At 39.2% G+C, this 15,911-nt stretch overlaps 1 protein-coding gene across 2 annotated transcripts in view; it reads left to right on the top strand.

Moving 5' to 3' along the window:
- Nucleotides 1-12,015, top strand: part of LOC121859236 (probable ATP-dependent RNA helicase DDX27) — a 93,063-nt gene extending 81,048 nt beyond the window's left edge. For both annotated transcript variants that reach the window (XM_042355972.1, XM_042355971.1), the window contains exon 7: nucleotides 11,195-12,015. In XM_042355972.1, coding sequence (XP_042211906.1) covers nucleotides 11,195-11,479 — 285 coding nt within the window. In that variant the 3' untranslated portion in view covers nucleotides 11,480-12,015. The remainder of the gene's footprint in view (nucleotides 1-11,194) is intronic.
- Nucleotides 12,016-15,911: the final 3,896 nt, after the last annotated feature.

The raw sequence follows: 15,911 nt of genomic DNA, 5'->3' as shown, positions 1-15,911 counted from the left end.
ATTCCTGAAGCCTATTCATATAAAAAAAAAGTTCCCCTCTGTCTGACTGCAGGCACCCTCCTTTTGGGGGGCCCAAACCCCCCTGAGCGGGGTCTATTTACTACATTTTTGCCCGAGGAGTTCTAGTTTTTGCGTAAACAAGACCGGAAGTGGAAGGCAAGTTTGAGCATAGATCAAGATATTTCCGTCTCGTGCTCAGTTTCCCATCAATAACTCTCAAACGACTAATTTCTCATTAAAAATTTACATAAATGAAATTGTTGGGTAGGAAGTACTCTATTTGGATGAGATACATGTTTTATGATGTTTTAAATGTTTTCTGATTCTTCCTTATATAACGAAGACTCATTTCCACATCACCCATGAGGCAGAGTCTTTGGTGCGGTTTTTTTTTTTCGAGTGGTATCCCCAACAGGCCTATTCCACTCATTTCTTGCTTAAGATGTTTTCATTAAAGGGCAGTAATTTCCTCATCCTCTGATAAAATGAGGTAATGTGTGGGATTCTCTATGGATGTGGAATTTAGGCAGGCTTGACCACTGCAGTTAGTGCACATTGCAGAACAGCATAAACCAGCTTTTGCACAACCACACCGCTTCCCACACCCTAAGTTGCAACTACATGAAATAACTTTCAAGACCTTTACTGGCGCTGGTGCCTCGGTTGTATAGATAGGTGACAGAGAATCTTTATTTTTTTTCCATCCCCACAACTTCGGCTGTAGTGTTTCTCCTCGCCACGTTTGAACTTGGTGATAAACACGATAACTGTGTTGCCGAGCTGCTGCAGAAGTGGGTGGAAAACATAATAAGAATACAGCATTATTTGAGTGACAGACAGATCTGTTAAATGATACAAATCTATAATGATTGAAATTTGTTTCGCTGCATGGAGCTTTATATTGAGCAAGAATGAATCGTTCTCCAGCATCTGCTACTTCGTCATGAGTTGACTGAGGATTGTTGAATACCGACACAATACAGTATCTTGCAAATGATCATCCTTGTTGAGAAGACTGACACTTTTCATTTTTCCATGTCCCTAAAACAAAGACGTATCACAGCCGCTAAAAGCATGAGCAAACAAAATTGAGTCTCTGATGTTTTTTTTAAATGCTGGAGCACTGTATGTCTTGAGAACAATAAACCTTTCTTTGGAGGTTTCCTTGTGCTTCTTTTAAAAAATAAAATATTTTATCTAATGGAGTCAGTGCAACAAGCAGTGTCAAAAGATCCACATCCTGTCCAATTACAACAACAGACTCATGTTGATTTGTTTCCTTGATTGCACTCTGAACAATTAGTACATCGGCATCATCTGCGGCAACCTGTGTCTCAATACCTTCATTCTGAAATTTCTGCTCCAGTTGCATGATTAGACATTCCTTATTTTTTAGATTACTCAAAAACTTCTCCTGAGGCACACTTAGAGGGGTATTCTCATCAAATATTATTTCAGGTGAAATTAGTTTCAAAAGTTGTTGTTGATGCACGATGCTCTTTCTACTGACTTCATTTGTGGAATAACCATAAAAAATTACTGTGACATTTTCACTGTAGTGTTTTCGAAAGAACTGGACATACATAGCATAAACATCTGCACAATTTTTCGAATGCAGAAACAATGTGTTCATCTTGTAGCTGTCCTCGTTTTAGAGTTGATGGTCGGTTGCATGCAAATTTTGAGTAACATTTGCCATGATAACTCGCTTCTTCTGCTACTAAGCACATGACGCTGTTAACTCGTCTTGATACTTTCTCACCCCATTCGTCTTTCCTTTGCTCAGCATCCTCCAGTAGTTTGTTTTTCATAGTCAGAGTACGAACTTCCCACATAACTTTGCGTTTATCCACAGGTTTTTTCCTTTCTGTAGCAATATCACATTTTTCACCACTGAACAAACATTTTTTTTTTAAATAAAATTCTTCTTCTGACTGCAAAATACACTCTCTTTGTTTTAAGGCTTTTGTTTTTGTTTTTTTAATCTCTGGCTATATTTTTCTCCTTAATGTACTTACGTCTGCAATTTTTATGCATTTCAGTTGTGTCCACTTTCTTTAACATTTCAAATTTACTGAACTGGCCCTTTAACCGTTGATTCTTGAGGGGCTAATGGGGCTGGAACATGTAAAAGTATTTAGGGTTTTTATTAGCGAAACCCAACTGTCTTTTCTGTATTTATTAAGAAAATATATTATATACAGTTCCAAGTGTATATCACCATAACTTAATCACTGTAGCTATGAGTGTTAAATGAGGATGGAGGCTATGTTAAATAGCTCTTCTAAAATACGCCCTGTTGGTGTGAGGGGTTGAGTAAGAGTGCCTGTAATACCCATAGAGGGAGACCGGTATTATATCCGACGTCCTCCCTCGAGGGAAGACGGAACCGTCCACAATGGCTCTCAATAACGTCTTCCTCTAGTCAAGGATATCAAATTACTGCCCGCATTAGGTGGCCAGAGAGGCAGCTACTTAATGCTTTAGCTCAGCACTAAGTGATGTGACTTCCCGTGGGCACACCTTAACACGTGCTCTAAACATGCTACCTCATAGCTAGTGGAAAGTTACAGAGGGTGATAAGAGTATATAAGTGTAATGTAATTAACCCATTTATAAAAATACTTCTGCCTATAAGACAGGGGCTATTACATTACTGTCTTTTTGGATTTGACTTACTGTACATGTCTCAAGTTGTGAATGCTATCCTTCACATTCACAATTTCACCCTCATTTAAACTTTTCTTGTAACAAAAACAATTGCTTATTGATGCCATACTGAAGAACTGGAATTTCATTCACGTGTGAAAAAGCTCCTCAATGTTTACTCAACATTCATACCTCCCAGGCTCACCTATGCCACCCCTACCAGGTCTTCCTCCCTAAATGCCACCCAATGTAAAAGCTTAGAAAAAGTGCAAAAGAGGGCATGCAAGATTATTCTCTCCCCTTCCTACTCCACATATCAAGAAGCGCTCATCACACTGACCCTCTCGGCTATTTCCGACCATCACCATGACCTCATCTGCAAATTTGGAGAGAAGCTTCTGCACCATCCTCGACACTGGCTCCTACTACCACCCGACATCCCTCGTCCGAGAATTGCTGTTCGACACAAAAACCGCATCCAGCCCATACGAGCACGAACTGATCGCTATAAGAACACCCCAGTCCCAAACATTGTAAAAAATTTCAATAACTTGTAATCAACCAGTGTATTCTTTCCCAGTCAATCTTACTTTTTGCAGTGTCACTATGTTGAAATGCCCTGTAGTTTGACCTTGTTACTTGTATATCATTTGTAAATCAAGAGACCCCATTCCCCAATTATGTAATTGTATATTTTCAGCCTTCTGGCTGCCATGCTCTTCCAATAAACCGTTAATTATTATTATTATTATCATTATTATTATTATCATTACACACACACACCATAAGTAAAGAATCTCTTGACACAGGTGAGTGTGGTGGCTAATAAAAAAAATAATAATAATCATTCTATGTCCTCTGCTTTCCCTTCCCTTCCATGTTCTTTCCAATCTTCCCTTTCTTTCTGGACAGGCACGACACTGTGAGTTAGGAGATAGAAGTAAAAGAGGGAGGAGGAGGTGGAGGAGGGCGAACACTGCACAGTAGCGATACACTCTTGGGGAGCATTGTGTGGGTTAATGATAAAGGTTTAAGTTGCTGGGCTAGAGTTTGGTGGCTGTGGGTTAATGATATAGGTTTAAGTTGCTAGGCTAGAGTTTGGTGGGTGTGGGTGTGGGTTAATGATATAGGTTTAAGTTACTGGGCTAGAGTTTGGTGGGTGTGGGTGTGGGTTAATGATATAGGTTTAAGTTGCTAGGCTAGAGTTTGGTGGCTGTGGGTGAATGATATAGGTTTAAGTTACTGAGCTAGAGTTTGGTGGGTGTGGGTGAATGATAAAGGTTTAAGTTGCTTGGCTAGAGTTTGGTGGGAGTGGGTGAATGATATAGGTTTAAGTTATTGGGCTAGAGTTTGGTGGGTGTGGGTGAATGATATAGGTTTTGTTTAGCAGCTAGAGTTTGGTGGGTGTGGATGAATGATAAAGCTTTAAGTTGCTGGCTAGAGTTTGGTGGGGTGGGTGAATGATATAGGTTTAAGTTACTGGGCTAGAGTTTGGTGGGTGTGGGTTAATGATATAGGTTTAAGTTGCTTGGCTAGAGTTTGGTGGCTGTGGTGAATGATATAGGTTTAAGTTGCTGGGCTAGGTTTGGTGGGTGTGGGTGAATGATAAGGTTTTAGTTTGCTGGGCTAGAGTTTGGTGGGTGTGGGTGAATGATAAAGGTTTAAGTTGCTAGGCTAGAGTTTGGTGGGTGTGGGTGAATGATAAAGGTTTAAGTTGCTGAACTAGAGTTTGGTGGGTGTGGGTGAATGATAAGGTTTGGGTTGCTGGGCTAGAGTTTGGTGGCTGTGGGTTAATGATAAAGGTTTAAGTTGCTAGGCTAGAGTTTGGTGGGTGTGGGTGAATGATAAAGGTTTGTTGCTGGGCTAGAGTTTGGTGGGTGTGGGTGAATGATATAGGTTTAAGTTGCTAGGCTAGAGTTGGTGGGTGTGGGTGAATGATAAGGTTTAAGTTGCTAGGCTAGAGCTTGGTGGGTGTGGGTTAATGATATAGGTTTAAGTTACTAGGCTAGAGTTTGGTGGCTGTGGGTTAATGATATATGTTTAAGTTGCTAGGCTAGAGTTTGGTGGGTGTGGGTGAATGATATAGGCTTTAAGTTGCTAGGCTAGAGTTTGGTGGGTGTGGCGTGATGAATGATAAAGCTTTAAGTTGCTGGGCTAGAGTTTGGTGGGTGTGGGTGAATGATGAAGGTTTAAGTTGCTAGGCTAGAGCTTGGTGGGTGTGGGTTAATGATATAGGTTTAAGTTACTAGGCTAGAGTTTGGTGGCTGTGGGTGAATGATATAGGTTTAAGTTGCTAGGCTAGAGTTTGGTGGGTGAATGATAAAGCTTTAAGTTGCTAGACTAGAATTTGGTGGGTGTGGGTGAATGATAAAGGTTTAAGTTGCTAGGCTAGAGTTTGGTGGGTGTGGGGTGAATGTGAGATAAGGCTTGCTGCTAGGGCTAGAGTTTGGTGGGTGGGGTGAATGATAAAGGTTTAATTTACAGGCTAGAGATTGGTGGGTGTATGCAAGGAATGATAAAGGCTTGCTGCTATGCCAGGAGCTTGGTGGGTGAGTGAATGGATAAGGCTTAGTTGCTAGGCTAGAATTTGGTGGGTGTGTGGGTGAATGATAAAGGTTTGTTGCTAGGCTAGAGTTTGGTGGGTGGGTGAATGATAAAGGTTTTAGTTTAGGGCTAGAGTTTGGTGGGTGTGGGGTGAATGATAAAGGTTTAATTTGCTAGGCTAGAGTTTGTGGGTGGGGCATGGGTGAATGATAAAGGATTAAGTTCTTAGGGCTAGGGGAGTTTGGTGGGTGTGGGTGAATGATAAAGGTTTAATTTACAGGGCTAGAGTTTGTGGGTGTGGGGCGTGGGCGTGGGGTGAATGATGTTTAAGTTGCTATGCTAGAGTTTGGTGGGTCTGAGTGAATGGGCAAAGGTTTGTTGCTAGGGCTAGAATTTGGTGGTGTGTGGGGTGAATGATAAAGGCTTGTTGCTAGGCTAGGAGAGTTTGGTGGTGTGGGTGAATGATAAAGGTTTTAGTTGCTAGGCTAGGAGTTTGGTGGGTGTGGGTGAATGATTAAAGGTTTAATTTGATAGGCTAGAGTTTGGTGGTGTGTATGGGTGAATGATAAAGGTTGTTGTTGGCTAGAGCTTGCGGGTGTGTGTTAATGATATAGGTTTGTTGTCATTAGAGTTTGGTGGCTGTGGGTTAATGATATATGTTTAAGTTGCTAGGGCTAGAGTTTGGTGGGTGTGGGTGAATGATATAGGTTTGTTGCTAGGCTAGAGTTTGTGGGTGTGGGCGTGATGAATGATAAAGCTTAAGTTGTTGGCCAGAGTTTGTGGGTGTGGGTGAATGATGGCTGCTTGTTGCTAGGCTAGAGCCAGGTGTGGGGTTAATGATATAGGCTTGGGTTACATTAGGCTAGAGTTTGGTGGCTGTGGGTGAATGATATAGGCTTGTTGGGTTAGGCTAGAGTTTGGTGGGTGAATGATAAAGCTTTTAAGTTGCTAGGGACTAGAATTTGGTGGGTGGGTGAATGATAAAGGTTTGTTATGGTATTAGAGTTTGGTGGTGGGGCATGGGTGGAATGATAAAGGATTAAGTTCTTAGGCTAGAGTTTGGTGGGTGTGGGTGAATGATAAAGGCTTGGGTTACAGGGGCTAGAGTTTGTGGGTGTGTGGGCATGGGGTGAATGATAAAGGCTTAAGTTAAGCAGGCTACAGTTTGGTGGGTGTGGGCGGTGAATGACAAAGGTTTAAGTTGCTAGGGCTAGAATTTGGTGGGTGTGGGTGAATGATAAAGGTTTGGTTGCTAGGCTAGAGTTTGGTGGGTGGGGTGAATGATAAAGGTTTAATTTGCTAGGGCTAGAGTTTGGTAAAAAAGGGCGTAAGAATGATAAAGGTTTAAGTTGTTATGCTAGAGTTTGGTGGTGTGAGTAAAATGATAAAGGTTTAAGTTGCTTGGCTAGAGCTTGGTGGGTGTGGGCGGTTAATGGATAAAGGTTTGGTTGTCAATAGAGTTTGGTGGGTGTGAGTGAATGATAAAGGTTTGTTGCTTGGCTAGAGTTTGGTGGTGTGGGCGGTGAATGATAAAGGTTTGCTTCTAGTCTAGAGTTTGGTGGGTAAGAATGATAAAGGCTTGTTGCTTGGCTAGAGTTTGGTGGGTATGCTGCAGTGAATGATAAAGGTTTAAGTTTCTAGTCTAGAGTTTGGTTGGTGTGGGCGGGTGAATGATAAAGGTTTAATTTGCTAGGCTAGAGTTTGGTGGGTGTGGGGCCTGGGTGAATGATACAAAGGCTTAATTTGCTAGGGCTAGAGTTTTACAGGGCGGGTGAATGATAAAGGCTTAATTTGGTTAGGCCAGAGTTTGGTGGGTGTGGGTGAATGATGAAGGTTTAAGTTGCTAGGCTAGAGCTTGGTGGGTGTGGGTTAATGATATAGGTTTAAGTTACTAGGCTAGAGTTTGGTGGCTGTGGGTGAATGATATAGGTTTAAGTTGCTAGGCTAGAGTTTGGTGGGTGAATGATAAAGCTTTAAGTTGCTAGACTAGAATTTGGTGGGTGTGGGTGAATGATAAAGGTTTAAGTTGCTAGGCTAGAGTTTGGTGGGTGTGGGCATGGGTGAATGATAAAGGTTTAAGCTGCTAGGCTACAGTTTGGTGGTGTGGGCATGGGTGAATGATAAAGGTTTAAGCTGCTAGGCTAGAGTTTGGTGGGTGTGGGTGAATGATAAAGGTTTAAGTTGCTAGGCTAGAGTTTGGTGGGTGTGGGTGAATGATAAAGGTTTATGTTGCTAGGCTAGAGTTTGGTGGGTGTGGGTGAATGATAAAGGTTTATGTTGCTAGGCTAGAGTTTGGTGGGTGTGGGCGTGGATGAATGATAAAGGTTTAAGTTGCTAGGCTAGAGTTTGGTGGGTGTGGGTGAATGATAAAGGTTTAAGTTGCTAGGCTAGAGTTTGGTGGGCGTGGGTGAATGATAAAAGTTTAAATGTGGTTATTAATTACATTAATTACTCAATTATGTGCACTGACCAAGTTACCAACTGAGTTCTATCCACAATGAATAATAATTTTTCTTCCTATTATAATTTCTTCTCTAAATCCTTAGTTATCCTAAAATCCCTACTTCTGTCCTGATTATTTTTTTGTAAAATTTCTCTTCAATTACCTTTTCAGTTTTTCTTTGCATTTATAATTTAAGCCTCTCCTTTACTTACCTAGGGTAGGCATAGCTGTCCATGGGGGTCCTTTACATGGGGTGGAGCCGGTGGACTGTAAAGTAGTCCTTGTCAGGGGATGAGGATGATGCTGTCTGCTTTTCAGCATGGGAGGTAATTCAGCCTTAAGCTTGTGTGTCTGTTTGTCAGACTATTATTTTCGATGGATGGGCCCAGGGAGTTGGAGGTGTCCCAGTGTCCGACGTGGTGACGGTGGTGTCGTAATATGTGATGGACTGAAGTGTGATAGTGCGTAGTATAGGGAATATGTCAGGAAATAAACTATAAGAGCAAAACAAGAATTAATTATGTTATTGTATGTAGAAAAAAAAAAAAAAAGCAGTTATAATTAATGTATTGTAATGCTTTTTAAGATTCAGCTTTTCATTAAAAGGGTTCCTAACTCGGTAGATTACTTGAAAAATTCACTCAGCCAGCTTCAAAGATTTTGAACCAAATTCCTAAAGGGGGCATCGGGAGACCCCTTATGGGCTGCCTAGTCCACCTATGCCTTGATCTGCCCTGTTGGTTCAGGTTGGACCTCGCTAATCCAGAAAGCTTGGGACCAACCCAGTTCCAGATTAGCGAAATTTCTGAACCTTCGAAGCTGAGGTTAAAAAAAAAAAAGGCAAAATAATGTATAAAATGTACTATTACTAGCAGGAATGCAACTTACATCAGCATAAATCTAGCCCAGGCTTACTGGGCCTTTTTATGACTGTTAATGATATGGCACAAGTTTATTGTACTGTGACACAGAAATAAATAGATTAGCAGTTTTGGAAACTAACGACAGCCAGATTCAAACACTGTCCCGAACCATCAAAGCTGCCGGACTATCCGGTCCCGGATTATATGGGTCCAACCTGTACCTTAGGAAAGCAGAGGTTCTCACACCTTTTATTATGTAAAATTCATTTTAGGAAATACAGTTGACCCTCGTTAATTCGTACCCCTTTAATCCGGATTTTGGATAATTCGGACAAAATCTGAACTAACTTTTTTTTTTTTTTTTTTTTTTAATAGGAATATTACCTACTCGGACCTTAAGCTAAAATGCTGGTCCACCCATTGCTGGGATAAAACACCAGCGTCTTTTTGGTTAAATGTAACATCTCCACCACTAGTGTGGGGGGGGGGGATGCAACTTTTAGCTTCAGACATGAAAAATATTTACCATTTACTGCCAGTAAACAATGGAAATGTAAAATATGTACCAATTAGTAATGAAAAGTTGTGAAGTTCCTTCAGTAAATGAAACTCACCAACTTACAATAGGCTAAATTACCTTACAACGTGTTTTCAGTAGTCTATGTTGAAGTTCTTAGCATAGGCTAACTTATCATATCATATACGGTATCACAGTTCTCATTGATCTACAAAAAATACCGGTAATAAAAGCCTTTTCGATATTTCACACTTAATGTAATACCCGGTAATCTACTTCAACCTCCTATTGTTTACAACGACGCATGACGCACCACCAGCTGTTGAGTATCAATCAGCTAGATGGTACACATGTTTTGCGACTCGTTTTCAGTTAAAAAACTGTTACATCACACGTATATTTTACCTAAACTGCGTCTGAATGAATATATTCTCGGAAATAGATAGTAGTTTTGCTGAAACGTGATGTATTTTAATGTAAAATAGGATAAAACGCATGACGAAAACAAAAGATTTTACCTAACCTTCCGATGTTCAAGAGAAGTTACTCGTTTTTTTAATAGTTTTTCGTTAAAATACTGTTATATTACAATGGCATTCTATTCATACTGTGCTTGATATAATGCATTCCCGGAAATGTAATATTTTTGCTGAAATGACGTACGTATTACAGTGGAAAGTGGGATAAAATCGTGACGAAAACAATGACTTTCGTTTTCTTTCGTTCAAAAGATGTTACCGTAATCGCTTTTCGATTGGTTTTCAGTTAAAAAACTGTTGTATTACAATAATATTCTATCCTAATTGACTTGAATAAATACTACGATACCATATTTCGGAATATTTTCATTAAAATCCATCTAAATCATTTTCCTTGTCATCGTCTGCAGCACCAAACAGCTTCTCCCAGTCCTCTCCTTGAACAGGGCTAGAGGATACGTGTTTTTCGAATCGTTTTCAGTTAAAAAACTATTACATCACACGTATATTTTACCTAAACTGCGCCTGAATGAATATATTCTCGGAAATAAATAGTAGTTTTGCTGAAACGTGATGTATTTCAATGTAAAATAGGATAAAATACATGACGAAAACAAAAGACTTTACCTGAGCTTTTGATGTTCTTGAGATGTTATTGTTTTTTTTTACTAGTTTTCGGTTAAAATACTGTTATATTACAATGATATTCTATTCATACTGTGCTTGATATAATACATTCACGGAAATGTAATATTTTTGCTGAAATTACGTACGTATTACAGTGGAAAGTGGGATAAAATTGTGACGAAAACAATGACTTTGAAATATAATGCAATATTAACCCCTAAATCGGTTAATTCGGACAATCGGCTAAAACGGACACCCTTCCCCCATTAGTCCGAATTAACGAGGGTCCACTGTAGTGTTTTTTGTAATCAAAACATTAGTTGATTGTAGCTGTAATGATGAATTTCAAATTATTTGATTCCTTATATGATTTTGCATGAACAGTGATATCCCCATTAGCCGGAACAATTGGTGCAGAACACTTCCAGGAATGAGAGATTTCTGGGTAACGAGATGACTCTCAAAACCAGAAAAAATCCCTCATCCCTGGAACTTTCCAGGTAATGGAAAAATATTCTTGGAAGTTCTAGAAATTGCCCATTACAGAACATATCTCTCAAACCTGGAAAAATATCCCCCATCCCGGAATTTTCTGGGTACCGAAAAAAATTTCTCATAATATCTGGAAAATGCACGTGATTTTTATCTCTCAAACCCGGAAAAAACTCCCCCATCCTTGGAATTTTCTGGGTATGAGGACAATTTTCTCTGAATTTTCCGGAAAATGTGCCCTTTGGAAAATCGTTCCCAAAATCTTAATTTCCAGGAAAATTCCGGCTTTGGGAACGATTTTCTTAAAAAATTTCATTTCCAACTATCGGAGAGTTCCGTGTTTGAGGGATTCTGGCTAACGGAGATATTACTCATAGACATTGTTCAAATACCGTAAGTGTCAATGTGCAGTCGGAAAATAGCTTCAGTGAAAAGAAAATTGCCGGCCAGCCAATATCCCTGATTCAGACTGACCGTTACTGGGGATTTCGGGTAGTGGCGACTAGGACTGTGAGAGTATTAAGAACCTTTATATTGTTTAAGATATTTTTAATGACTCAAAAATATTTTTATATTACAGGCTATTGACAGTTTAGGGTATGATACACCCACACCCATTCAAGCGGCAACTATCCCTGTAGCACTTCAAGGTCGTGACATTTGTGGCTGTGCAGCAACTGGCACCGGCAAAACAGCTGCATACATGCTTCCTATACTAGAAAGACTACTCTACAAGCCAAAAGATGATATTGTAATTAGAGTGTTGGTTTTGGTCCCGACACGAGAATTAGGCATCCAGGTAAGAGCTTTCATGTTGGTCATTATTATTGTTCTCTTCATCTCAGTTAATGGATCTACTGTTTAAATATTTATTGTCAAGACAATTGTAGTCTCTTAGCTTACAACCAAACCTGATGCAGTTGAGGTTGAAATTCAGGTTTTGGAAATCTTTGATTTTATAATTTTATTGCAAAATCTGTTGATATATTATCAATACTACAGGAATACCCTGGTTATTGCAAAAGATGCGTTCCTAAATATCAAATATATTTTCCAAGTTCATAGCCAGAATTGGCAGCAAGTGGATGTTGTTTACTCCTGATAATTTCCATGTCCATAAGAATTAGCTTTATGTTTGCTGTCTTGTTTTGTTTTGTTAGGTTTTCTACCCTCAACACATCAATAAAATATGCTGTTCCATTAACCCTTTGACCGCGCCGTCCGATTTCAAGGTTGTTCCCGGAAAGTGTCATTAAGTCACCAAAAAATGAAAGTGCTGTTTTGAGCTTTTTTATTGCTTTTCTATAATGAAAGAAACTTGGTCTTTCCATATATGGCATTTATATTCCTTAGAAATGTTGTTATCTAGTGGAAAATCATGTTTTTACGGAAAAAGGTAAAGTGGTTTGAGGAACTCAGATGTTGCCAAAATTGCCTCCAGAATGATAGATCATGACCCAAAACTATGGTAATAATTAATGTAAAGTGATGTTTCATGGAAATTATAACCCAGTTTTTATGTGCAATATTGGTACCTCACCTGGAAACAATGTTGGTGAAATAACTAAACAGATAATGCAAAAATATTTTATTTAATCCTTGAACATATTTATATATATAGCTACATTACATGAACATTATGAGTACTGACAGGACATTTTATAATTGGTTTTAGTATGATATCTCTCGAAACAGTGCACGACACATAGGGGAGGGTGGTCAGGACATTTTTGACAGTAGAATGTTGTTTGTTTTCTCTTGCATGCGCCTCAACCTTTCTTTACACACTGAGATGGTAAAATAGAACAGACAACACAATTGGGCTTGTATTGTTTGTCCTGAAATTGAGAAATGCAATGCCTTTCTGTCAATCTAGTGGCTAAAGGTACTACACTCCTCCTCTGACGTTTTGATTCCTTGAGAGAGTACCCATCCAACATGCCTACAATAACCTCCCTTCTATATTCCTTTTGGGCGAGTTTTTTGGTTGGATTCTGTATGTTATAACAAATATATAAGTTACTGCAAAATATTAATTTATTTCGCATATCACAGAAAATGGGAAGCGATAAAAACAGTGAAAAGTTGTCTTATTTCGCAATTTTTGTCTATATACAGGCTATTTCGTTACAAAATAACTACTCAAATATATATAACACAGTCTTTATTCATATTTTAACACTGGACTATACCAAAAATGCCTGGGTTATGCTGAAATAGCGGTAAATGATAATGGAAAGTGACTGACAAACAGCGAAAATTTTTCTTATCACAAACATTGCAATTTTTGTCTATATACTGGCTATTTCATTATAAAATAACTATTCTCAAATATATATAACACGGTCTTTATTCATATTTTGACACCGGACTATGCCAAAAATGCCTGGGTTATGCAGAAACAATATTATAGCAAATCTTTATATAGTCGACCCTTGTTAAAACGGACTAATAGGGGGGAAGGGTGTCCGTTTTAGCCGATTGTCCGAATTAACCGATTTAGGGGTTAATATTGCATTATACAGCTATGTGTATGTTTATTTGAGTGCCCCGTCATAGAAGTCCGTTTTCTCTCACTTCAGCACCCCTGAGTCGTCCGTTTTCTCTTAATCTTAGAGTGCACCAGAGACTGTTATATCTTAGTAGTGACACAGAATTTGATATTGCAACTGAGGTTGCAATTGTTGAGGCAACTTAGGTATGTCTGATTACAGTTGGAATATTCAAGATCCATTGTGAGTGATGTTTAAAGCTTCAACTGTCTTTATGGTTGGTAAAACTTGTCAAGTCTGTCAGTCTGAATGGCATGTGTGAGGCCTTGTGTTTGTACAACCGCTAAATATATAAATATATAATGTTATGATAATTATCAGAAACACATAGGCATAACGAGGTTTATTACAAAGTGATGAAAAGGATACTGTACAGTGGCTAGTCCACAAAACATGTAGCCATGTCTCTTTATTTGAGTGCCCCGTCATAGGAGTCCGTTTTCTCTCACTTCAGGACGCCTGAGTCGTCCGTTTTCTCTAAATCTTAGAGTGCACCAGGGACTTTTTTATTTCTTAGTAGTGACACAGAATTTGAAATTGCAACTGGGACAATCCCAGAACCAGAAATTTGATATGGACAGTTCAGATTTTGTCCGATATATCCGAAATCCGGATTAATGGGGTCCGAATTAACGAGGGTCGACTGTACAGGCAAACAGACAGAAAAACAGTGATCATATTATGAGATATAACCACCACTATTTGCTTATCTATATCAGTCTTTTATATATATTCTCATGCTTGAAACACTTACACTGCCTATCACCATAATAACAGATTAAAAATTACCTTCTTTATGTGGATTATGAACAGATATATGCCGCTGAAACAATTTTCTGGCAAATCTTTATACCGACAAACTGACGAAAAAATAGCGATCATATTTTTACATATAACCACCACTATTTGCTTATCTATATCGGTCTGTTATATATATTCACATGCTTGAAACACTTACACTGCCTATCACCATAATAAAAGAATAAAAAATACATTATTTATGTGAATAATGAACAAATATATGACGCTACGCTGGATCTGGAAATCTGTGAGTCATGTGGTTGCGTCAGCTAATGCGTCCTTGGGATATGTTTTGCCTAGCGGATACTAGATGGCAGCACAAACAGGGTGCATTTTTAACCCCAGGACGATCTTAGCCGCGCGCGGGAAATTCAGAAATTTCCCCTGTGGTCGTGGAGTAAAGTCGCTTTGCGTGGTGAAATGTTTCGTTCTGTCAGGCGACTAAAGTCGCTTTGCGCGGTCAAAGGGTTAATTAAAGTTGTTATTTTGTCCTTTGGTATTGCTTATAATAGTGTGTCATACTGTGGGAGGTTATGATACTCTTTACTACAAGTTTTATATGATAATGTCGTATACAGTCTCTCCTCGACTTACGACAGGGTTCCGTCCCTACTACCAGGTCGTAAGTCAAAAAAGCGAAAAATAATACATAGAAATTCTAAAATGAAGTACAGTACAGTAAAAGTAATCAATAATGAAAAATTAATAGTGTTACGCTGAACTTACCTTTAATGTAGTCAGCTGAATGCACATGGGGCCTCAATAATTTTTTGATTAAACATAGAGACTACATTAATTGGATGAAGCAGAGGAGGAGACAGGGCTGGGTGGCTCATCAATTTCGCTTACTTCCGACAGGCTAACGTGCTTGCTTGTTGAAGGTATTGGATCATCTTTCGGGAGTGAAGAGGCAGCAGTGGTGGGGCGTGAGGAGACAGTAATGGGGGACTTCTTAAAATATATGTCCAATTTAGACTGCACAGTTTGCCTTTTGTTTTCATTGTAAATCTCCCTGTAGCAAGCAAGTGCATCTTGGACCAGTCTGTCAACTTTTGCAAAATGCTCAACATTTTGATCCATTTTTTCGAACATTTGCATCCCCTTATTAATAGTAGCAAATGCCTCTGCCATTTGTTTCACTGAAAATTTTTTTGGGGGTGCAGGTTTTTCTTCTACATTTTGTCTCTCTTCTTCCTCTGCAATTTTCTGTGCATCCAGTTCAATAAGATCCTCGTTACCTAGCTCTTCTGCTACACTTTCCACCAATTGCTCAAAATCTTCATTATCAATTTCTAACTCCAGCTGTTTACCCAACTGCACTATCTTGTTACTAATCTCAGAAATTGCTTCATCTTCATTAAATCCTTTGAAACTATTCACATATCTTTTCAGGACCTTCTTCCATATTCCATTCATGCACTGACTTGTAACCTCATCCCATGCTGCAGCTATGTTCTTTGTTTATTGCAAAATGTTGTAGTCCTTCCAAAACTCCTTGAGCGTTTTCTCACCTTCAGTAGCAGCAACAGCCCGAGCGAAGGTCGTATGTAAACAATACGCTTTAAAAGCAGCAATAGCACCTTGATCCATGGGTTGGATGATAGAGGTAGTGTTAGATGGAATGTAGACTACCTTAACATCAGGATGCAGGTCGTCCAGGTGTGGTGGGTGTCCTGGAGCATTATCTAAAATTAACAAAATCTTGAACGCATGTTGCAGACAATACTCCTTGGCTCGTGGAATGAAACAACTCAGGAACCAATCCTCAAACAGTGCTAGGGTCATCCATGCTTTCTTATTACTGCGATAAAACACTGGCAGTGTGTGCTTGCTGACATTTTTAAAAGCCCTTGGGTTCTCTGAATGATATTTCATGAATGGTTTTAGTCCTGTACCTTGAAACCAGCTACATTCCCCCCAACAGAAGTGTGATTCGGTCCTTGA

This window comes from Homarus americanus, unplaced genomic scaffold (assembly GCF_018991925.1).
Source record: "Homarus americanus isolate GMGI-L3 unplaced genomic scaffold, GMGI_Hamer_2.0 scaffold36188, whole genome shotgun sequence".
In the NCBI taxonomy this organism is placed as follows: domain Eukaryota; kingdom Metazoa; phylum Arthropoda; class Malacostraca; order Decapoda; family Nephropidae; genus Homarus; species Homarus americanus.
Note: the sequence above shows the minus strand (reverse complement) of the source record. Positions and strands in the feature narration are given on the sequence as shown.